The sequence below is a fragment of the Trachypithecus francoisi genome, unplaced genomic scaffold (assembly GCF_009764315.1).
Source record: "Trachypithecus francoisi isolate TF-2019V2 unplaced genomic scaffold, Tfra_2.0 Lachesis_group4, whole genome shotgun sequence".
NCBI classification, from domain to species: domain Eukaryota; kingdom Metazoa; phylum Chordata; class Mammalia; order Primates; family Cercopithecidae; genus Trachypithecus; species Trachypithecus francoisi.
This window is the reverse complement of record NW_022681469.1, coordinates 71,262,820-71,288,597: the sequence shown is the minus strand read 5'-3', so window position 1 is coordinate 71,288,597 and position 25,778 is coordinate 71,262,820. Positions and strand designations below refer to the sequence as shown.

Genomic DNA, 25,778 nt, shown 5'->3' with positions numbered 1-25,778 from the left:
TTGAAGGGAATGTAAAACAGTTTAGTAGGAAGTCTGCAGGCTGGATGGAGCAGACATGATTCTTCTAGAAGAGTAAGGAAGGTATCTCAGCACTTCACAGGCCTCCCCTCCCTGCAGGTGTGGTCTGTGCAGGGCAACATCACGGCACAAAGAGGTGCCCCCTCTAGTCTTCCTGCATGGAATATCCCACCCCGACAACAATTTCTGCTGCATCCATAGCTTTTCTATCACTTTCTAAAAGACTCAGGAAAAACCAAGAATGTCAGTAAAGGCTAAGGGTTCAAACATCCTCACTTCTGAAAATAAGGAAAGTGGGTAGTTCCGATATTATGTATTAAGGACTACACATCTGAGACTAAACATCTGCAGAGGACATTTTGGAGCTGAAGATTTATTGGAGGCATAGGTTTAAAGGGTGGAAGAATATGCCCATACCCAGCAAGTGGAGGGTGGATCTGGTATGTACAGGAAGACAGAGGTCTTTTCCAAGATGCCACAAGACAGAGTTGGGAAGAGCCTGACGTTTCTCCTTCACAGGTCTAGGTCTATGGGCAGTGAAGCTCTCTTAAAGAGAGGAGGAGGCATCACTGAGAATGGCTTAGAGTTGAAAGACCTGGGTTGAGTTTTGGTGCTGCTACAGCCTGGAGGGATGAGATCTCTAGGCAAGTCACACTATCTCTCTGAGCCTCGATTTCCTAGTTTCTTCATCTGCAAATGAGGTAACAATATTAGGAAAAAAACACTATTATAATGCAGTTATTCTAACTATCAAATGAGATAATATATTAAAATGCTTTGTAAATAATAAAATATAGCATAAAATGTAAGGTGTTATCACCATAGTATTCTATTCCTGAAATGATTTACTTCCTCCCTGTGCAACAAAACGTGTGGATCTGTTTGGTTTTGGGGTCCCAGTCAGGCCAGAGAAGAGGAAGGACTTAAAGAGAAGTTTTTCTGTTTGTTTGTTTGTTTGTTTTGCTTCATTACAAAGCCTTGATACAGTTAAGTCCATACGTAAACATTCCCTTTAAAGTAAATGTGTCTGTAGAATTAGTTTTCGGCACAGTGTGTTTAAAATATCACCATTCCCCAATTGCCTCCAACGGCAAATTCTTTACATTACTTCATTCGTTGGGAGACTGTCCATTTTCTTCAAAGTTTCCTGAATCAAACAGCCTATTCTATTGGATAACTTTCCCTTAGAAATAATATAACCACTTTAGAAATGCTCTATTCTCTTGCTTGATTTTGGAAAATATAATTATTTTATTCTAAATTTCATTACTTTTAATTGCTTCCGTTCTAGCAGCATTTTTTTCCTCACTGAACTTCACAGTGCCTTCCTTTTTGAGCTCCTGAATAATCAGCCATTAAATAGTTTTTGAATGTCCCTTTTGTTGGAAGCATTTATACATGGAATCTACATGTTATATCAGGGCTAAACCATTTTATACAAAGTGTTACTGGTGGTTTTGTGTAGATATTTTACCAAATACAGAGATCAGATCCTCTCTACTTCTCTGCTTTTTAAAATAGTCTAATTGTCAGTAAACTGTTCTTTAGAAGGGCAATGAGAAATTGTAACACACGTTCAGTAGAATGCTATTTCATAATGACAGCTGGAAAACAAAAACAAAAACACAAATACACTCAGGGAGTGAGAACCAGGGAGACTTGGAATCTACTTCCACCTCTGACACTAACTTCAGGGAAGTTCTTTAACATCTCTGGACCTGAGGTTCCTAACCTCACAAGAAGAAAGCCAGACTAGATGCTCCCTGGGGCTTTCTCTAGCTCAAACATTCACTTTGCTTAAGGCACAAACACCACTGGCACTCGCAGCTCATGCAGCCCCAGGGTACTCCTTGACAGCTGGAAATTACAAAGCCTTGCCAGAACTCTTCATCCATTACTCTGATTCTACCAGTCTGGAGAACCTCAAATGTCTACATATATTCTGCCCTGATCTGGGGTTACCACAATTCTATGAAGCTTAAACAACCCCTCAAACATGTATGCAAGATGCATCTTTTAAAAATGATAAGTCTATCTTATAACAACAACAAAAAAAATGGCACTGCCACTTTAGTGGAGACATCTGAACCGCACCTCCTGTCAATGGGATACAAAAAGGGGGTAAAGCTGGTAGGAGAAAGTGATCCTGGGACTCACACAGGGGAACCTCTCATTATCCTAGAAGGAATTTATAGCAGAGAGCCTTATGCAAAAGCCTCTTGTTAGTGAATAACTATGAACCCATGAAAAGGAGTATGACTTATTTTTACAGTGGACTCTTACTTTGTGTTAGAGCATGGGGTTTGCCTGTGATGAATCTCACCCCAAGTTATGGAATTACTGAAGTACTGAGAACACCACAGCACAACCTCTCACCTCGAGACTTTCCCACAGCAAGCATCCTGAACACAGAGACAAAAGGAGACACTCTGGAATGAGAGAGGGAGGGGGAGACAAGGAGACCTACTTTTAAAACACCATTAACCACAGAACCCTGAGGGTAAGGGAAAAGAAACAGGAAGGTAATCGGGTTCAAAAATGAAACAGGCCTATTTTCCATTTCTTTTAAGAGAAATTTAAATAGAAGTAAATGACAGAAAAACAGCAGCTTCCAAGGTTAGACTCTGATATAGTTTGGATGTCTGTCTCCTCCAAATCTCATGTTGACATGCGATCCCCAATGTTGGAGGGAAGTGTTTGGGTCATGGGGGCGGATCCCTCATGAATAACTCAGTATCTTCTACAGGATAATGAATGAGTTCTTGTTCTATTAATTCAGGTAAGAGATCTGGTTGTTAAAAAGAGTCTTGTATTGGTGTAATATTGTAATATTGATGTGTATTGGTGTACATATTTTCCCAGACAGAGATCAGATCTTCTCTACTTTTCTGCTTTTTAAAATAGTCTAACTGCTGGTAAACTGTTCTTTAGAAGGACAATGAGAAATTGTGATGCACATTCAGTAGAAGGCTATTTCATAATGGAGGCTGCAAAACAAAAACAAAAGCAAAAGCACCCTTGACTAAGACCCACAGAGACCTGGGATCTGCTTATACCTCTGACACTAACTTTAGGGAAGTCCTCTCTTCCCTTTTGCTCCCTCTCTTATCATGTGACATGCATGCTCCCCCTTCACCTTCTCCTATGATTGGAAGTTTCTTGAGGACCCCACCAGAAGCAGGTGTCATGCTTCTTGCACAGCCTGCAGATCCTGGAGCCAACCGAACCTCTTTTCTTTGTAAATTACCCAGTCTCATGTATTCCTTTATAGCAACACAAATGAGACTTACGCAGACTCCTTATTGCATATAACACGCACATACTTTATAATATATAATACCGTTGGGACCTGTTATAGTTGCCTGGTTGCTATGGGAATATGCTGAGTTTAAGAAGTTTTGTGTAAGCACAGAAGAAGATATACAGGTTATATAGTAAAGAATAAAGTTCAGTTTTTAACTAATTATTCTTTCACTATTTCAGTAATTATTTAAAAAATATTTCTCCATTTTTGTTATATATTTTTTTTCAAGGGAAAACCATGTTGAGTTCTGGGATAATCACAGGAGTTGAAAAGGGAAGGTCATTTTATTCACAGTACATTTCATTGCATCTCCCCTGGATTCCCATTACAGCCTCCTAAGGGGTCCGCCCTGCTTCTTCTCTGGTCCCCAATTCTCAGTATAATAGCTGGGGTGGTCTTACTAAAACATAAACCAGCTCCTGTGCTGCCTTGTTCAAAATCTTCTAGAGCTTTCTATCTCACTCAGATCAATGGAAAAGGACTCAGAGTATCCCTCAAGGCCCTACATGATCTGTGATTTCATTATCAGCCCACCACTCCTCCCCATTCAGGGCACTGGTGCTTGCTTTTGTCTCTGCCTGAAGAGTTCTTCCCTCAAATATCATCTTGGCTCTGCCTCTCATATTCTTCAGTCAAGTGTCTTCTTTTCAGGGAGGCCTTCCTTGATCGCCCTATTTAAACTGTAAATCACCCCCCTTCCCAGAACTTCCTGAACCAGTTTCTTGCTCTATTTTCCTCCATAGTACTTATCACCACCCAATATACGATATATTTCACTTACTATATGTCTCTCCCGATAAGGATCATTTGCATTTTGTTCAATGCAACATCTCCAGTCCCTAGACATACAAGTGGTGCTCAGGAAATACTGCTGAAATAGTAAGTGTATTTAACTTATTTCGTAGACATTAACTAAAAGAGTAAGTTATTTAAGAAAACAACTACTAGGAAATTAGGTTAGCATATGTTAAAACCAAGAGATTTATTCATGGCCTAGATCATAGCCATAAAGTAATCCACTTGCAAACCCAAATTGGTTTTTCTTACACAGATACACATATATGAATTTGTACATATATCTATAACAGAAATTTGGTCTTTAAAAAAATTGTGGTCAGGCACAGTGGCTCACACCTGTAATCCCAGCACTTTAGGAGGCTGAGGTGGGAGAATTGCTTGAGACCAAGAGTTCAAGACTGGCCTGGCCAAAATAACAAGACTTCCTCTCGCTCCATTTTTTTTTTTTTACATCATAACTCCACTATTCTAAAAACACCATGGGCTTTTTTTCTCAAGGCAAAACTTACTCAGTTAGGCAAGTCAAGGAAGACATGAGAGACATAAGACAAGGATTATTTCAAAATTGCTTAAAAATTAGAAAGGATCATTTTTCAAATTTCAAAGAAGCAAAAGTTTTTCATGGACAAAGGGATAATTTCTCTTAAATATAAAGAACTCAGCCAGGCATGGTGGCTCATGCTGTAATCCCAGCACTTTGGGAGGCAGAGGTGGGAGGATTGCTTGAGCCTGGAGTTTGAGACCAACCTTGGCAACATAGCAAGACCCTCATCTCTACAAAAGATTAAAAAAAAAATTAGCCAGGCATAGTGGCATGCACCTATAGTTAGTCCCAGCTAACTGAGAGGCTGAGCAGGGAGGATCACTTGAAGGTCAAGGCTGCAGTGAGCTGTAATCGCACCACTGCACTCCCACCTGGGCAACATCACTAAAAATAAAATAATGAAATAAAATATAAAGAACTTCTAGAAACAGATTTTAAAAACCACACAACTCAACTCAATTTTGGTAAATTGGCCAAAAGATAAAAATAATTCAGAGAAAAGGAAATAGAAATGATCCTGAAACGTATCAAAAGACGCTCAACCTCATCATAAGGCACATGCAAATTAAAATTCAACTGAAATTCCTTTTGTCATCTAACTAGCAAAATCCAAAAGTCTGGTCACATAGCATAGAGAGGAGAAGCAGCTGTGGGAAGAAGTATTCTCCTGTATACTGGCAACAGAGACAAAAGATACTACCCCTTTGGACAACAGTTTGATGAAAGTGGCCAAAATCATAATTGTCTATACTTGTTGGCTCTTTAACCTTATTTCTCCTAATTTATCCTTCAGATATATTTGCATATGTGCAATGTGTATGTGTATGTATAGGTTCAAGGCTACTCAGTGCATTAATATTTGTAATAGCAAAGCAATGGAAAAAACCCAACTGTCCCTAATCAGGGAATGGGTTAAATCCATACACCAGAAAACAATGCAGCTCTGTGAGACAAGAGGGACACCACATTGGTCACCCCCTTGCAGTGACATGAGAAGATCGATGAGATGCATTAATGAGAAAAATAAGATGAGGAATTGTGTTTAATATGAGAAAAGTAAAAATTAATATTAATTTCTTACATTTACATAAAGGAAAGAAACATAAGAATACGCTGGGGGCCTGTGGTGGGGTCAGTGGTTCTAGGGAAGTTGGCAGAGGGGAGGTGGCTCTGCACTATGCTCCTTTTTCCTATTGCTTGACATTTTAAATTGCTTAAATTTATTATCTATTAGAAAATTAAACAAAGTTTGTCCTTATGTCTCAGATTATCTTTTCCAGACTCTCTAGGGCACTCTTTGGGGTAGATCAAGGAGCTGGAGAGTGGAGTTGGGACAGGCGGACTCTAGCACTGATATTTTCCTCATTTGGGATTGTATATTTTCTTCTCCAGGACTATGAGATCTACGAGGTCAGGAACTGGGGCTCCCCTGGATGGTCTGGTAAGTGCTGCTTGGGGAAGGACTTGGAGCTTTGCTTCCTTTGACTCAGTCTATTGTTTTGTCTCCTCTTGACTCCTTTCAAGCAAACTCAGGAAACACTTATCATACTTACGTGCTACGGTTCACAGCCCTGAGCTTTGCCTGGAATAACCTTCTTGCTCATCACCACCCATGCTTTCCACTATCTTCATATGTTCTTTTTCTGTTTTCCCATTACCTTCTATGTGTTATGTGTCTGTTTTGGGGCTTACACCTAGTGTTAATAACTTAAACATAAATATTCTAGTTTGTATGTGCCCACCAGAGGAGTCACATACATAATGTCTGTTTTAACATTCAATATAATCAAGTGTAACAAACATTTATTGAACACCACATATGTACAATGAACAGTCCCTGGTGTCTTGAAGTTCACAATCTGTTATCTTAATGGGTACCACATCCTAGTACTTTCCAAAATCCAACTAATACATGCTTTTGTATGTTGTTGATGAAGATAGATAAATTCTATTCCCACAAAAGCACATAAATTACTCCATGTTTTCTAATCCAGAAACTAGGCAGGCCAAATTATTTCATCTTAATTGCTCCTTTCTGCCTGTAACTTTATTTATTTCAAATCTTTTCAAATTCTCTTGTTTTATCTGCCTACAATTTAAAATTTTAGGTCCTAACACAGGGAAATTAACCTTCTTGAAGCGCCCACAGTTGGATCGTCTATAAAGAACTGTGTTCTTCACTCCATTAATAACACGTGGATCCATTAGAGGATGCCTCTTGGTTGCTTAAAAAAAGAGTCAGTCCATTTAAAATTGTTAGGTTTATATAGTCTTTCAGAACATAGAATTCATTTAGAATTTCCAGCAAAAGTACAAAGAGTCTTCAGGGCAGTTGAAGAAGATAAAATAATTCTGAACACACTGTACACTTTCAGAAGAAAAATATTAAGAATAAAAATAGTTTCCCAACTCAATCATTCTTTGGAACTGATAATTTATTCCTGATGGTTCCCCAAAAGAGGGGAAGAGAAGCAAAAGAATATACTTGGCTCCTCTAACAGATATTATTCATAGCTCTTTTCCCTCATAGGATAATAGACTATTAGAACTTCTATAAAATCCCTTTCAGTAATTTTATGGTGGGTCTGCATTTTGTAAGCCATGTTTTATAACTGAGAAAAGAAAAAAAAAAACACAACCACCACCAAGAGAATAATTTTTACAATAATTCATTCCACTGATTTTATCATATTTTCAATTACAAACCTTTCCCCTCTCTTATAAGAATTAGACCATGTTTGAGATTGATCTGTTAAGTGTAATTATTAAAACAAAGTTTCACGCCTGCCACCTACTGGTGAAAAAAAAGGACAACTTATTTTAAAAGTTCACATTTCATTCAGATTTTTCAGTGTTTAGGTTTAAATATTTTACATGAAAACATATTGAATGCTGTACAATAGAACATTCAGAACATCTTACATGTTTAAACTCAAATTACAAACCATATATTTATTAGTTTTGTAAAGAAATAAAAATATGATTTTTCCTTTTTACAATCCAATACTTTTCCTGGTCACTTATTGCAAGAAGTGACACAGATGGGTTATAGCACCCCAATTTAAATTTTGTTTTTGTTGACATGGATGCTAGTCTAACTGATGATGAAATTAATGGTTACTGCAAAATCAACCAGTCAAATAAAATAAAGTATATATGGTGAAAATCAGACAAATAATTTGTGAAAACAAAAGGACAATTCCATTAATAGATAACGTACACAATGGCAAAAGTAACCAGAATTTTTCAAGGTGGTATATTGCTTGAGAGGGAACATTTATATACTTACCTTTTGCATATAGGAAGCACCTAGTCATCTGTAATTAATGAAACATACCTGGCTTAAAATGTGGTAAAGAATGAACTCCAGGCCATGTGTCCTCATTTGGCGTTCCAAGAACCTAGTGGAGAGCAGGAAATTGTGGAAACAGCCTTATTATTTCCAAAGCACTCAAAATTCTCAAGTGTAGAAAAATAGTACACTACATATTATGAAACTCTGGTATTTTTTTTTCCATTATTGTGTGCCAGGGATTTTATTTCAGTAAAAACAAACCCGGCTAAAGAGCCACCCAAGATGAATCTCTGTGTTATAACAAATACAGCTGACTGTGGTAAGACAAATTAAATCTGCTATATTTTATCAAGTCCAAACTTAATAAGTAGGCTAAGGAATCAAACAATAAGCTGTCATCTTCATGCTGCTGAATGAAGTTTGTATGTGTCCCTCATGATTCTTTCATGAGCTTTTGTCTTTCACTCCAGTCTCATCATTTAACAGTTCCAACAATTCTGTCATTTCTACCCCACATCCTCTGTCTGAGCATTATAATGTTTCAAAGAGGCAGGGTCGACAGCTTAGAACGCTCAAATTCTCTCATTACAGTTACAATTTGTAATTACGTGATTTACAGTTTCCTTTTGCCAAAATACTGTTCTTCCCACGTTTTCCTTTTTCTATCCGTATGTCTACCTTCTTTCTCCATCTACTTTTCTATCACTACAATGTTTGATCTGGGGAAAGGAATTTATGGGCAATTCCAGCTCACATGTAACTGGGCACATTCCATTTGAATATTCTGTTCCATGATCTATGGCTCTTATACTCAATGATCATGGCAAATCACTGACTGAGAACAGAGTTTCAGGGTTAAGAACCTAGAAAGGGGAGATTCAGGGTTAAGAGGCCAGGCTCTGAAGACACCTTGAGTTCAAATCCTTGCTCCCCTATTTACCAGCCATGTAAGCTTGGGCTGAGAACCCCACTGAGCTTGAATTTTCTCATTTGTAAACTGGAGGGTGTTGACAGCACCTACCTCAATGTGGTAGGAGAATACTACCTAGCACACAGTCAGCATTATGTCAGTATTAGATATTACTCAAAGAATCCACAGAAAACTGGGTCTGGTCAGATCAGGGAGGCTCCAGCCACGTGGGAAAATTTAGACTGCCCACTTTTTCCACAGGGACTCTATGTTCAAGGGAGTCAGAGCATCATAATGTTGGCCAATAATGATGCCAGATGGCGTCATTCAAACTATATTGGATAAACATGGATAGACAAACAGGTTAGAAAGGGCAAGGGATAAAGCTGGAAACCAGCAGAGGAGAAGGACCACTAGATATTATGAGAGGTGTAAACCAAAAATAAAACTATAAGCCCCTCAACCATCTGAATGGACCCTTCCTCTCAGCCAAAGGTATTCTAAAGTTAACCTGAAAAACTATTTCAGGCCATGATGAAGGGGAGCATAACACAGGAGCCTCATTATACCCATCTCCTTTTTGGAATTCAGGCACAGCTGACTAGCAGAAACATCAACACAGGCCTTAAGACTGATAGGACAGACTCTGTAAGTCCTATAAGAAACATTTACACTCTATTGTCTCTGAAGCCTGCTACCTGGAGGCTTCATCTGCATGATAAAGCCTTGGTCTCCACCCTTTTGGTAACCCAGACATTCCTTTCTATTGATTCCAGTCTTTAGATAATAACTCTCTGAACCAATTGTCAATCAGAAAATCCTTGAATTCACCTCTGACCGGGAAGCTCCCACGTCCAGTTGTCCTGCCTTTCTGCACCGAACTAATATACATCTTACAGGTACTGATTGATGTCGTATGTCTCGCTAAAATGTATAAAACCCAGCTGTAGCCTTACAACCTTGGGCACATGTTCTCAAGATCTCCTGAGGGCTGTGTCATGGGCCATTGGTCACTCATATTTGGCTCAGAATAAATCTCTTCATATATTTTACAGTTTGACTCTTTGTCAACAGAGGAAATGAAGCATATTCACTTTATCTGAGGATTTGTAGGCACTACTGGGCAAAATGGTAATACAGGGCTCAAATTGTTGATGCATTTATTTACTAGTGGGTGACATGGCAGTGATGTCAAAGAGTGGCACATACACAGTAAGTGCCAAACTCCCTGCTTCCTACTCTAGTGAATCAGGATTAAATACATGTATTTATGTTCCTGGCTGAAACATGAATCCAGCATCAGCAAATGAGAAAATAAAAATTCTTTTAAGACTCATACATGGTTACTTTTTCAAGCACTAATTAATACTAACACCAATAGACAGATCTACACAAACTAGGTCACATTATTGATGGGCTGGATGATGAGGGGGAAGGAGGCAGGCAAGAGGGCTGGAAGAGTTGTAACACGAGAAAAGAGACAAAAGCATTGTCTCTGACATAAACGATTATGATAACAGTGTCTCTGCAAAAGGCATTTCTCCCTTTCTTTTCAATAATCCCAACCATTATTTCAAGAGGAGACAATCAAGTTTGCAGGCAGCACATACAGCTAATCTGGAAATGCTCTACTTTGTTCTCACTAAAATTTGCATCAAGGACAAAGGAGTCCAACAGTACTAAACTTTAGCAACAAAAGGGAGAAAATGTCAGCTCAAAATCACAACTTGAACACAGCCAATCTGTCTCATGCGAAATTAGACCCTATGGAAGTTTTATAAACAATGAGAAGTCCAGCCAGAATCTAAGCCCTGTTCTCTTGCTCCTAATAAAGTACAATTGTTTTCCTGGCTGCCTCTGTTTTTACAATGCTTGCGTTTGCAAAACTTTTTTGTAGGCATTATCCTCATCCACATCCAGTGTTCTGTTTCAAAGTGATTATGAAATATTATGGTCATATTATAAAAATTTCCAGGAAAGAAACAAATACATTAGACTTTTCTTTTTCAATTACAAGTTTAACTATTGAGATTCCAGACCTCAAACTGTCCTGCTTACAACCCTGAACCATTTACACAGAAAATGCAAAGTGGGCAGAAAGTGGGCAAAGGAAAAGAATAATTAAAAATTAATTTTGCTTCCTGTAAAAACCATTTTGGAAAAAATAGTTTGGGTTTAATGTATGATTAGCAATGACTGGCTACCTGTGCATTAAGGGAGAGCATGTGTGGTCTCTGATGCCAGATTTTCATTCCTATTAATTCACTAACAAGTTCCATTAACAAGACATATTTAAGTTAGAATAAAAAGTATTTTCTAAAAGTCAAATACAATCTTTTGCAAATGAAACACAAAGAAAATGAAAATTGCACCTGAGGTGCCACCAACACTTAAAATGTGGTCCCCAGCTCTGTAAATAAGCAGGTTCATGACACTTGAAGCCCCTTTCCATCTATGATATACTGAAAAGTCTTCTACACATCCATTTAAGCAGATTTACCCTAAATTTGTGTCTGTGGTTTGTCCATCTCCTGTTTCCTTTATTGGTTCAGCTCTTTATTCGGCTAACACTTATTGTACTCCTCACAGAAGATGTAAGGACGTGGACTCTGCCTTGAGGTGCTCCTGGTCTAGTGATGCAGATGAACTGGGGTGGTGATGAATGGCCTTCAACATAACAGAGCTGATGGTATGGGAGAGTGAGGTCAGAGCCTAAAGAAGGGAGGCTTGAGTCTCCCTGGGGGCAGGGAGAAAGGCTACCGGGAGAGGGTGGTTTAGTGGGAGAGGGAACACTGAGTCACGGTTTGCCAAGTAAAGAAAGAGTGGGAGTGACAGTAGAGTGTATGGTTATAAGGAGAGGCTTATGTCAGAACACTTCCAGCTCTCCAGATTAACAGAATGCTCAGCCCCTGTGTCTTGTCATAGTGGATTACTCTTCCCTAACGCCCTGCCCTAATCCTGCCAGCTGAACTCCTACCTCTATTTGTAGCTTCAGTTCAAGGGTCTCTTTTCCCTGAAAGACCTTCTGGACTCTCTGGTCCAAGTTATATGCTGCCTGTTTGTGATGTCTGAGTGCTTCATGCAAACTTCTATTTAGAACCTCACCATTACCTGGTAATTGCTAGATTACTCACCTGTCTCCACATTGTGGTCCTCAGAGTGGAGACGACAATGTTGATCTCTGGATACTTAGTGCACCATGTGACTAGCACCAGATACGCACCCAGTAAATGTTGACCGACTGAGTAAATGAATGGTGTGTCTGAATAACACTGTGGCTAGACTGCAGATTGCGCTACAGGATGGGAAGCAGACGCCAGATGCTGAATTCAAGGAGACTGCATTTTATCTCTGTTTAAGGTTTTTGCAAATTGCAGGTCATATGACTGGTTGGGGGATTGTAAATTCATCAAGGGAGTTGACATCGGCACTTTTCAAAAGATGGAATTCAAGAGAAGATATCAGAGGGCAACATAAATGTAAAGATACATATTGTTTTATGAAACTTCTGTTCAAGTTACATCTTTGTGTGTATACATAATGAATCATGATGTAAAATATATATTCTGCTGTTTAAAATCCACTCATACAAGGAAGAAGTTATTAGCTGAAATCAAGAATGCCAGAGACGAAGCAAGTTTGGGGGCTGAGGGCAAAGCGTTTCGTTCTGGATCTATTAAATGTTAGAAATGCCTGCAGGTCAAGATTGGGCAGCTGGAAATACACGTCTGGATCTTGGGAGAGGAATTTCAGAGGGAGAAAAACATTTGGCACTCCTCAGCACACATATGGTAACAAATAGCAAATGCCAAAATGCAAGCTACAAAATGGTCTCACGTCCCTCTGTTCAGAAATATACAGTTGCCAGAAGTCTTTTCTGTAATTGCTTATTAGACTATTTAACATCTGTTTAAAAAAAAAAAAAAGACAAGTTCATCTTATCAGTGGAGGTCTACACTCCTGACCCTGAGGAACTAAGAAGTAATGATGGCCCCACACTCACTCCTCCAGGTGTGCCTCTGCCCTGGCAGGTGTGGCCAAGGTTCTGCCCCTTACGTCAGCCTCTGTTGAGCAGAGAAGATACTGAGAAAAAGAGAGCCTCTCTGTGAAAATACCTACTCCAAATAACAGGAGAAAAGCAAATTCTAAACTTCTAGAGCTCACAGTAACTCTGACAAACTAGTGTTTGTTAGAAATATTTACTTATCTTTCTAAACTATCACTAGTTCCACAAATTATCTCATTTTCTAGTCTTTGCTTTTGCACAGGCCTCAGGGCTGCTAAACAGGAGTCCATGGGCTTTTCCTGAACACCTGTGATTTAAGTAGAACAAGACCTGCTTAGGGTTCTTCCTGGGTCAAGGGGACCGAGAGGTCTCTAACGGAGACTACAGCACAGAGGAATTCTGGCCTCTGGGACACAAATAAAACTGGCTCACAGAAGTGTGTCCTAATGAAGCGATATGGAAAGCACCAGATTCCCACTTCAAGGCTTTACGTTTTAGGGGGACGACTACAGTGGCGATGAGGATTTTAAACAGACTCAGCTGTGGATTCTAAGGGACTGGAGAACAACCAGTCCCTTAGGATAGGGCGGAGTGTGCCTGTTATCCCTCTTAAACCACATGCCAAATGCCCGCTTTTTAAACACATTTTAAACATTCCTTCTACTATCCAGAACTGATGATTTTTAAGTTGCAACTCTGAAAGTCCACACATATAACATGTGTGCTCAACCTTCAAATGTCAAATGCCCCCTTTTTAAACACATTTTTAAACATTCTTTCTACTATCCAGAACTGATGATTTTAAGCTGAAACTCTGAAAGTCCACACATATAACATCTCTAAAATAATGATCGCTTCACAGCTGTACTACTTTCGGATCTGGAAGATTTTTTTCTGGCTCCTTAGTGAGAAGCTCTAAAAGAAACCTGTGAAGTGGCTCAGCAGAACTCAGCTGCAATATTATACACCCTGCTCCGGAACAGATGGTATGAAGTTCCCAGAAGAGCCAGAGAGAGAAAGCAGAACTTCCTAATTCTGAGCCTGACTGTGCACTCTCCACCCGGAAATACGATGATCAGGTGGAAACGCAGAGGAACCACCTGGAGCTTGCACTGCCTCCGACAGCACAATGAATGTGCTGCAGACAGGGCAGGTGGAAGGCGAGGAGAAAGGTTTCAGGATCCAGTGGCCTCATGGGTGATGGTGAGAAGGAACTGTTTTTTATTTTTCGAGATAGGATTTCATTCTGTCATCCAGGCTGGTGAGCACTGGTGTGACCATGGCTCACTGCAGCCTCAATCTCCCAGGCTCAAGTGATCCTTCCATCTCAGCCTCTCAAGTAGCTGGGATGACAGGCACACCCCACCCTATCCTACTAAATTTTTTATTTTTTGTAGAGATGGGGTACCACTGTGTTGCCCAGGCTTGTACTCCTGAGCTCAACTGATCCAACTGCCTCAGCCTCCCAAAGTGCTAGGACTACAGGCGTGAGCCACCGCACCCGGCCAAGAAGGAAATTTTTTAAGAGGAGGATATAGTGATAGAAAAAGTAGAAGTTGAAAGGATGGAGTACATTAAGGGGAAGGGGAAAGGTGTAAGTAAGAGGAGATTATAAGAGTGGCCAAGGACAGATGGAAATGACCAAAGAGCAAATTTCAGCATGGAAATCTTAAAAAATGCCAATTGCATACTTGAATCAAATATTCATTTTCTGTATGTAGACAATTTCTAGAGTAGGCCAAGGGTATCCCTAAAAAAGAAACAAAACAAACAAACTAGTAACAGCAGTGGTCTCTGGAAAGGGGAATGGGTGGCTGGAAATCAGAGGCGGAAGGGGCCCACGCTTTTCACTGGCTATCCTTATGTATCTTTTTCATTTTATACTATATACATGTTGTTCAACCATTAATTATGCTTTCCCATCCATGTAATAAACAGAAATGTACTGAGTGATGACAACATGACCACCCCTTTCCTATGTGTAGAAGATAAAAGATTTTTTAAAAAAGTGTCTGCCTTGGAGTTGCTCAGTCTGGAGAGAGAGACAAAGAGACAAGCATGTGAAACAGAAAGTCAGCATGACAAGGCTGCTCAATGAGGGGTGTGAGGAGTGCAGCGGGGGCCTAGGAAAAGAGGCGAAGGGACGGCTTGAAGAAAATGAAGCCTTAAAACTGAGACTTCAAAAGTGACCAGGGGCTTGTCAAGCAAATGAGTAGGAGAAGGACACTCCAGACAAAAGAGTGTGTGTAAAGGTACAGAAGTATGCATGTGTGTGTGCCAACTCCAAGTGATCTGGTGTTGTCTTCTGGGAACACCCCTGTATTAGTCAGGTTTCAGGCTGCTGATAAATACATACCCAAGACTGGGAAGAAAAAGAGGTTCAATGGACTTACAGTTCCACGTGGCTGGGGAGGCCTCATAATCATGGCAGAAAGCAAGGAGGAGCAAGTCACGTCTTCTATGGATGGTGGCCGGCAAAGAGAGAGCTTGTGCAGGGAAATTCCCATTTTTTAAACCAACAGATGTCATGAGACTAATTCACTATTATGAGAATAGCTCAGGAAGGACCCACTCCCATAATTCAATCACCTACCACTGGGTTCCTCCCATGAGACATGGGAATTGTGGGAGTTACAATTCAAGATGAGATTTCTGTGTGGATACAGCCAAACCATACCAATTCCTCTGGGAACTCTATGTGGATTGCTTTTATAGCTCACATTTTAGAGATATTTTAGCATGTGCTTTTCACTACCATATACACGCTGAAGTGTTCTAAGTATTTTTCTCTATCTGAGGTTCCACTTGCAAGATCCGGATTTGTATTTTCAGCCTCTCAAAGGTGCAGTGAGGAGGAAGGGAAGGAAGTGGAGGTCTAGGGGAGGAGGCTGCAGCCAAATTGATAAGATTAAATAATAAGCAAGGGCTTTTTAGATTTTAGTGACATAGACAAAGAGCAGGAATGACAAGACCAGCTCTGCACCTCATAAAACTCCTGGAGTTGGGGGTGGAGAAGGGGGACAAGAAGCTGAGAGGTTAGTGAAGAGGCCACACAGAAAGGCCAATACAATACAAGGGTTCATCTACGGGGCATATGAGAACCATTTGGGAGCTTCTACAGCCATGGTGCTCAACCCTCACATGTCAAATGCCCCCTTTTTAAACACATTTTTAAACATTCTTTCTACTATCCAGAAATGCAACTCATAGATCATAAAAGGTACCTATGCATAACTAAAAAATCAGTATAATACTGTAACCATTGCATAAAGAAGACATAAAAGTATTTCATGAAAAAATATGTGCCCAATGGAAAAAACTCAAATAGGATGGCACTAATGGGCAAAATGAAGTAATTAGGTGCTTGTACCTATATGCTAAACTACCTTGAAGGCCACAGCTATCAATGATGACACATTCAACTGTGTTGCATTAGAGACTCGAATCTTGAATAGCATTGTTATGTGTCAAGATTTTCTGAAACTGCTGATTAGCTGTGTACCTGATATTTCAGTGTATATTAATATTTACTATGTATTAAAACTGAGAAAAATGTCTCTGCTTATAGGTACAACTGTATTTATATATTGTGTTTACTATGTTACTTACATGTAATTATATTTCTAGATAAAACAGAGATACTAAGCAATTCTAGGTTTGGATAATTATAACAAAGTTTTTCATAATAGAAGTGTCTTGTGGGTCATTTAGTTCTTCACTGAGTAAGACTGACCAACACTGCTGAGTCTAGCATTGTGGCCACCACCCATGAGAAGGCAATAGCATCTTAATCAATACGAAAACCAAGAATAATCCCCAATACTTCTTCCATTGAAAATTATTGTTTTAAAAGTATCTCTGACTAGGTCCCAGCCCAGGTGAATTAAGTCAGCTCATTGTAAAAGTTCCACAGGTGATTCTAAGTCCAGTGGTGGCACTACTGGCCCAAAGTAGCTTTTCCCAAGGTGTGGGCTATGTACTCCCACACTGAAGATTATTTTAGGATATTAATAGAGCATTAAATTATATTTACTCACATGCTTTGAATTTCTTTCAATTTATTTGAGAACATCAAGGAGAAAAATCTCAGCTTGGTGCTTATTTTTAAAACCTTTCAAACACTTGCTAACATCCTCCATAGAGAAAGCAGCCAAAGGTTCAGAATTGTGGCCAGGCAAGAAGGTCAATTTCATAATAATAATAACTGGTTTTCACTGAGTTTATTTTCACATTTATCTCCTATTAATGGCAATACATAAAGGTTTTCTACTTTCTATAGTGTTATAAACAATAATAAAATTATTTGAAATGAGTTGACTGAAGAAAAACATTAAGTCATTAAAAGTATGCTATAATGTTATAGTCAAAATTTAAGAGGAGGAGTAAGAGAGACAATTTGGGAGACTCATGGTCCTAGAGTAGGAAGAGATGAAGGTGGAATATTGGAGACCACCAAGTAGACACTCAAAAGGGCACTCGCTGGCTTCTGCTCTTCTGGCCTAGTCTGCAGGACCTGCTGGATTCACCATCAGGATTAACAGTAAAAGGCAGATAGCTGGGGGTGTCTCACGACTGCCTCAGAACTGGTCAGGGAGACAGACCAGAGATCCCAAGACTGGATGGGATTTCTTCAAACATTCTTGAGTAACTTCTTCAGGTTTGTTATTTTTATACACACCTCCACCATCTCACCACATTAATGTATTTCCATTATCAACTTCTTATTTTTACCTCCTATTTTCTCCCTCTCTTGCCATGCCATGCTATGGCAGGCTACCAACATGTCCTAAGGCACTAGCCAGTGCCCTCCCAACCAGTCTACTTGCCTCCATTCTTGTACTCTTCCAATTGATGCATGCATATTCCTGAGTAATTTTCAAAGTCAAATATGATCAAATTCCACTCCCTGAATAAGATCTCTCAATGGTTCAGTGGCTTCCCAGTGTTCCTGGGTAAACCTGATATTGCACACATGACCCTCAAGCTGCTACCTGCCTTGGACCTGCCCCTCTCTCCCCTTACCTAGAACCACTACCCCTTCCTTTTCCTCTCATGCTCTGCTCACACTGATCTTTTGGTGCCTTAAATTTGCCATGCTCCTCCCCCATCCCCACACAGGGCCTTTACACATGTATTTCCAAAGCCTGGACATCTGTGCCCATTCCACCTGGTTCCTAATTCATTTTTCATCTCTGAGTTGAAACATCCTTTTCTCAGGACAAACCCCTGCATACTGGGGCAAAATCCCCATAATATACCATTATAGCACTGTAGGCTTCTTGGTAAAAATTGTCACAGTTGAAACTTTACATTTATTTCTGTGAATATTTGATAAACGTCTATTTCTTTCATTGGACTCTAACTGTAATAAGTAAAGAGATCATGTCTTTCTTAAAATTTTTGTTTACTTTATCTTCCTTTTGTTTATCAAAGTACACAAAGTAGGCACTCATTAAATATTTGTTTATACAGACCTGAAGGATCCTTGTAAATGATAAATTATCATGACTTCACTTAATAAAAGTCATGTTAAATTAACCTTTTTAAAAAGTAGAAGAGAGTTGTCTTCAGCTTCAATATTTATGCTTTTCCTCCTATCTTACTCTACCTTCCTGGAGAAGAACGGTAATGCAAATTAAAATTCTTCTAGAAGCCAGTCAAGCAGGTGACTGAGGGAGAGGGCTGGGGAGAAAGAAGGCGGGACTGAATGTGACAAGGCCCTGTCCATAGAGAGCAGCGACTACTCAGCTTCCACTGAGGCTGCCCCGCACAGTGCAGGCCCCCCGTATTGCTGTAGCTTTCATTTCACTAAGGGAACTGGATGATACCTGGATTTCCTGTGAAAGTACCTTAATCCTATGACCTAATTCAAATTTCTAAGAAAAATTACTTAATTCAAATTTAAAACAAAAACTAAATGAGATGGGTCAAACAAAACTTGTCAATGTCCTGAATTCAGAGAAGAGAGGCTGGGCAGTAACCTTTGCTCCTCTAGCATATGTTGATTTTAGCCAGGCATCAAGAAAATAAGCTATTGTTTATTGATATCATGTGTGCAATATCAGGTTTACAACCAGTTTACTGACAAACTGGTTGTTCAAGGTTGCAGAGCTAGAAAGTGGGGGAGCTGGAATTCTAAATCAGGTTGGTGTGACTAGAGAGACCATGCTTTGAAGAGCTGTATTATCTGCTTCCAGGAGATAGTACAGCTGAGGAATGTGGCTCAGATGTCGTTAAACAATTTATATCCACCTGATCAGACCCTAGAAGGAGGTTTTGAGTATTAGAACAAGGTTTTTTTCATTCTCTCTCTCCCTCACATTCAATACACACACGCGCCCACGTGCGCGCACACACACGCACATATATATATATGTCTATAGGACATGTGTATGTAGGTGTACACGTATATTCTGTATAATGTTAGATATCATTTTCTTCAGCATTTTTATCAGTGACTTGAAGGAAGACAGAAGAGATGTCCTATATTTTTCAGATGACATGAAATAGAAGGCGTGTGTACTATTCTGATGGCTGAACCAGGATTCAAAAATATTTAATCAGGCATGAACAACTGGCTGAACCTAACACCAGGAAAATGTGATAGCTATAAACATAAAGTCCAGTACTTAGATTCTATTAATTGATGGTTCAAGATGGGAACACCTGGCATGCAGCAAGCTGCATAAAAAATGACTCGTGGTTTTTAGCTGAATAAAAACTTCTATAAGACCACCTACTGGAAGTCAAAAGAGATTAGGTGGGTTGACTCTAAGCGCGCCCCTGTGATTCCTACCTCCTGGTGTTCACAATCTTCTCCTTGAGTGTGGGTGGGAGCAGCAACTTCTAACCAACAGAATATGACAAAAGTGATTACATGTCACTTCTGAGATTACAATTGGCCCTTGAACAATGCAGGGGTTGGGACACCAACCCCACGCACAGTCAAAAATTCCCATACAACTCTCGGCTCTCCCAAAACGTAACTACTAATAGCCTACTGTTGAACAGAGGTCTTACCAACTATATATGTTATATTTATTATATACTATATCCTTACAATAAAGTAAGCTAGAAAAAAGAATATTAGGAAAATCAAGAGGAAGAAAAATACAGTTACTATTTATTAAGTGGAAGTGAATCACCACAAAGATCTTCATCCTTATCTTCATGTTGAGTAGGCTGAGGAGGAGGAAGAGAGCTTGGTCCTGCTATCTCAAGGGTGGCAGATGTGGAAGACATGGAGATGGAAGGGGAAGCAGGAGAGACAGGCGCATTTGGTGTAACTTTTATTGGAAAAAAAATCAATAAAAATCAATAGAATTCAAGACTTGTGAATTCTACAGCTGTGTTGTTCACAGGTCAACTGTATATTGTGTACAATGATAACAGCCATTGTGCTAGGGGACTTGCTCCCTTGCTGACTTTGAGGAAGTGAGCAGTCACGTTGGGAAGGCCTGAAGGCAAGGAACTGGGGGTGGCTTCAGCCAACAGCCAGCAAGAACCTGAGTCCTTAGTTCCACAGCCTGAAAGAAACTGAGTGTTGCCAAGAACCACATGAGCTCCAGCCGACCCTCACATCAGACTGCTGCCTCAGCTGATACCTTGATTACAGCCTTTTAAGACCATGAAGCAGAGGGCCTAGCTAAGTCATGCCAGGAATCCCAACCCACAGAAACTGAGAGATGATAAATGTGCCTTAGTCACTACATTTCTGTTAATGTTGTTATGCAGCAATAAGCAATTAATACAGATGTAATCATTTAATCATATGATATACTAGTCAGAATACATCTGGATTGCTGTGCCAGTACCAGATGCTACATGTGACAAGGGACACAAATAAATAGTCTTCTGTGGAGTGTATTCAGACAGGTTGGGGTTGGGGGGAGAGGTGTGCCCCATGTCCCATTGGGCTGACTGGAAATGCTGTTGAGAAAAAAATGGTTTGGGATATGATATCACATTGAATAGATTCAGTGCTACATTGTGAATGGGAGACTGACCTACGTGGAGCCACGTGACAACAAGGACCAATGGGGTAAAAACATTCATGTACAGCAAAGAAAGGCATTCTAAAGATAAAAGCTGTGTAAAACGGAATCAGCACTTTTATAAGGTTTAAGCAGAATTAAGTGTTGCATTTTGCATTCAGACATAATAAGGATCAAATTCTGCCTCCACAGACCCAGTGCACTAGTTTAATCCTGAGGTAATATACAACAGAGTTTGGGTGACGAGATGAGGTCACACAGATGTCCATATATTTACTTTTGTTTTTATGTGGCTGCAATTACAGCTTAGAAGATAGACAGGAGAAGTGGGTTGATAAGGAAGGGTATAATTAGATGAAGGAGGGCAGAAAAGTTAGTCATGAAAGCTTTCCTTCCCCATTTTCTATAGTGTTGATGCTAATTATTTTGCAGGGAAACAGCACAATCACATGGCTAACAGAATATTTTTCTAGTAGCAGGATAAGCTATCAATGTATATGTGTGTGTGTGTGTGTGTTACAGGTGTGAGTTTATCTATTTACATATATATACTTCCTTTCTTCCATCATTCCCTGTGCCTTACCTAAACTACCACTATGTAAGAGATTACAGTATTCTGAATGCTCATTTTTGGCAGTGACATACAAACTGGATGTGGGATTAGAAAATCTTCCTTAAAATCCTATGATTCTGGGTTGTGTTTTGCGGAGCAGCAGAATCTGTAGTGAGGTTCTGTAGAGCAGTGAGCTCTACCCGGGAAAGACAGCAGGGGGAGCCACTGGACTGAGAAAATGAAAAGCTGCCAGGGCTTCAGAAAGCAGCTTCAATATTTAATCAGCTGCTTGGCTGCAGGTGATGGATTGAAGGAGAGGGTGTTTCCAAAATATTACGTAGAGTTTTCAACATTGCAAAGGTTTATATAGGGAGCAACACACACAAAAATACCACTCTTAGGGGGTTTTAAAAAATGAGTTCAATTCACCTGCTAGAAGGTGACTGTCTTAGTGGTGCTTGGCTGGACACAGGAATCATCTAAGGAATATTTTAAAATACTGATTAAAAAAAACAAAATGACTGGGACCTATCCCCTAAATTCTTATTTAACTGGTCCAAGGTGCAGCAAGATAGGCAGAATTTTCTTTTTTTTTTTTTTTTGAGGCGGAGTCTCGCTCTGTCGCCCAGGCTGGAGTGCAGTGGCCGGATCTCAGCTCACTGCAAGCTCCGCCTCCCGGTTTACGCCATTCTCCTGCCTCAGCCTCCCGAGTAGCTGGGACTACAGGCGCCCGCCACCTCGCCCGGCTAGTTTTTGTATTTTTTAGTAGAGACGGGGTTTCACTGTATTAGCCAGGAGGGTCTCGATCTCCTGACCTCATGATCCGCCCGTCTCGGCCTCCCAAAGTGCTGGGATTACAGGCTTGAGCCACCGCGCCCGGCCGATAGGCAGAATTTTCTAAACCTCCCCAGTGATTCTAACATCAGCCCGGTTGGGACCGGACTGTCCCAATTTAACTAGGCAATCTCCCAGAGGCTGCAGCACTTAGTTATATGGTTTAGAGATTTTTTTTTTTTTTTTAAGTTTTTACCCTGTATCCAGAAGTCCACAAAATATTTGTGGATGAATGAACAAAACAAACAGGTGGCTGCTAAAGAAATTCGAGGATAACAAATAAATTTAAAATTATTCCAGAAAATGCTCTTGGTGCCTGGAAACTTCTGCAGTGAAAGTAGAACATTTCAAATGTTTTTCCCCAACTAAATGTTCATTCTTTTTCCTCTCCCTGTTCTCCTACTGTTTTTATTCCCTGTCTCCCTAAACCCTGATTCCCTTATGGATTTCACTCTCATCTCAACAACTTTTCTCTCTTTTCAGATTGAGTGATGTTATTGTGACACAGCCTCAGACTCAGTCCCCGACTGCACTGTGGGGGCCACAGAAATGGAAATGTACATGTATGTGCAGCGGCCCGAGGGTGGAAGCAGCAGAGGCTGGAGGGAAGTGATGTTGCCAAGCAAATGCAGCAGAACCAGCCTGACTGCCTGAAACTGTGCCTCAAAATAGGGAAAAACAGGGAGGAACCTGCAGGCAGGAGCACTAGATGCTACAGCGCTGCTGCTCAAAGTGTGGTCCTTGAACTAGCAGCATCACCACCACCTGCAGAAGCTCAGGTCCCACTCCCTGCTGAATCAGAATCTACAGCTCATGAAGAACCCCAGGTGGTTTATAAGCGTACTGAAGTTTGAGAAGTACTGCTTTAAAAGATGCATTAGACTAAAAAGTCTAATAAAGACTTTTAGACTTAAAAAGCATGAGTAGCGGAGAGGAAGTTATGGCCACAGGTCCATCTTCATCTGGAGTGCCTATGTAAGATTATTCTTTAAATTAGCATTTGTAAAGGGAGGGTTGAGGGCAATTTCAAGTTCTGTGGTGTCAGGAGCTACCACTGATGATAATGACTGCATGGAGAACTGGCTCGTCACTCTGCAAGTCAGAGCTCACCCCTCGGCACCTGCTCTTCTACCTTTAACAGCCTTATAGGCTAGGTAGCTCCAAGAGGTTTTGAATCATTTCTGGAAGCTGGCAGGACATAATAATAAAAATGTTCAATTCATCCACTGATGCTTTTACCTCAGCTGCAAACGTAAGGCCAGTGAAAATCCTCACACCTATGTCAAAATGATACACATGCATGCCCAAATTGCTCACCATCTTGTTTTTCTGTAATGAAAGTAATTTATTTACTGATCTTTGTGTGCTGATTGTCAACTTTTACCCTGAAAAATGTAGTGCTTTAAGTATTTAATTTAAATATTCATTTCAGTTACATCGAAATTAAATATGAGTTACTGAATTGATTCAGAACACTTCGAAAGCTTGACATCCTCAATTGTGTTTAGAAAATTATATTATCTTCAAAAATATGTTAATATGAATGTATTGATTTCCTGTGACTGCTGTAACAACATAAACTTGGTGGCTTAAAATGAGAAATGTACTCTCTCACAGTTCTGGAGCCTGAGGTCCAAAACTGTTTTCAATAGGCTGAAACTAAGATGTTAGTAGGGCCTTGTCCCCTCTGGAGGGTTTAGGGGAGAAGAGTTTCTTGCCTCTTCCAGCTTCTAGTGGGTGCTGGCATTACTTGGCTTGTGGATGCATCACTCCAATTTCTGCCTCCCTCTTCACACTGCTTTTTCTTCTGTGTCAAATCTCCTTCTGCCTCTCTTTTATAAGAACATCAATGACTGAACTTATGGCTCACCTGGATACTCATTTCATGATCCCCAATCCCACCTGCAAAGACCCATTTTTCCAAATAAGATTGGATTATAGGCTCCAGGTATAAGGACTCAATATCTTTGGGTATCCATTATTTAACCTACTACAGAGTAAAATTACCACTTACAAGATATTATTTGTAAATGATACTCAACAGGGATACTTTATACATATAAGGTGTATGAAGTAAACAGAAAAATCAGGGGAAACATGTCTACTTGCCGGAATGATAACTTCTCATAAGTTGGTTTACTACTTGCAATTTTACACCTATTATTTTGTGAGTGTGCATCAACCCAATGAAATAGGACATAATAATGAAAGCTAAGAGGGGACCCTGCCTAGGTGCCCTGGAAGAGAAGAACAGAACCAGGATGCAACCTGGATGTATGACACTTTGTGAAGTGCCCTTCCCCCTGCTGTCTGGTAAAATACTACTAATAGGACTGTTAATTCATCTCGGTTGACTCACAAAGAGAGGCTCATGTATGCAAGACCGGCAAAGACTGACAGACTGACAGACTGACAGGGAGTGCTCAGCTGGGTGACCTCACTAGCTAAATGACTCCTCTTCTCCCAGCAGGTGCTGCTATACTTCTGCTGAACTACTGGACGTACTTAATTTGGTTTCAAAGTCAAGGAATGATATTCCCATATGGATATTTCCTATGAAAACCAAGTTTGTGATTTATTCTTATTTCATCCTGGAAAATGTAATAGTGTTTACCCTTAAACTAAAGAGAAAAAAATGTATGTGTTATTTTTTTCTTGCTTTGGACCTGATGCAGGGAATTTTAATGAACTTAATAAGCACCCATGAACTCACTACGTCATTTAACAACAATCCACATCTAATCGTCTGGCTCAGGCCCCATGCAATCTCCTGACCTCCCCCAAGTGAAGTAAGCTCCATCCTGAATCACGTTCACTATTCTCTACATTTCTTTGTTATGTAACTTTGTTGTCCTTATAATGATTATAAAATAATTTTAACTACTTTAAATTTTACATACAGGATATAATGCTGTAGCTAATATTTTGGGATTTTTTTTTTCACTGAACATTACATTGCTAAGATTCATCCAAACTCCTGTGTGACTATTATCTAAAGGGAATATTATTCATCTGCTTGCCTATGGACAAGCATTTGCATTGTTTATGGGTTTCTGTTCATGATACAGGAAGGAAAATCACATCATGCAAAAATGGCAAGTAAAGCCCAGCAGCAATCATCTTATTGTCCCTTTACCACTATAAAATTCCACAGTGCAAAAACAAAATATTGGCAACTAAAATGGAGTTGTGTTCCAACAGATTGAGAGCTGTTTGAGACTCACAATATATTTCCCCAAAGAAACAATTCTCTACATGGTGGTTAGTTCACTGGCTGATGCACAGAAGGCTGCTTAATTCATAATAAACCAAAAAGCACAACAGAGGCAAACCATTCTGGTACAACAGCATTTCTGATGAAAATGCATCCACCAGGGAAATCACAGCACTCCTATAGAGGCAGACCAGGGAGCAGGACAAGGCTCCTGTTTTCTTTTCCCCAAGTCTTAGCCTTAGCCAGAGGCAGCAACTCCAGCCAAGGGAAGGAACAGGCTGACCTGAGGCTTCTAAGCCCAGGGAGAT

General features: G+C 40.0%; 1 protein-coding gene across 4 annotated transcripts in view; it reads right to left on the bottom strand.

The window, feature by feature from the left end:
- The window catches only part of CDK14 (cyclin dependent kinase 14), a 604,612-nt gene that overhangs the window by 150,864 nt on the left and 427,970 nt on the right, over positions 1-25,778 (bottom strand). For all 4 annotated transcript variants that reach the window (XM_033194405.1, XM_033194407.1, XM_033194409.1 and 1 more), the window contains one exon: positions 8,002-8,065. In XM_033194405.1, coding sequence (XP_033050296.1) covers positions 8,002-8,065 — 64 coding nt within the window. The remainder of the gene's footprint in view (positions 1-8,001; positions 8,066-25,778) is intronic.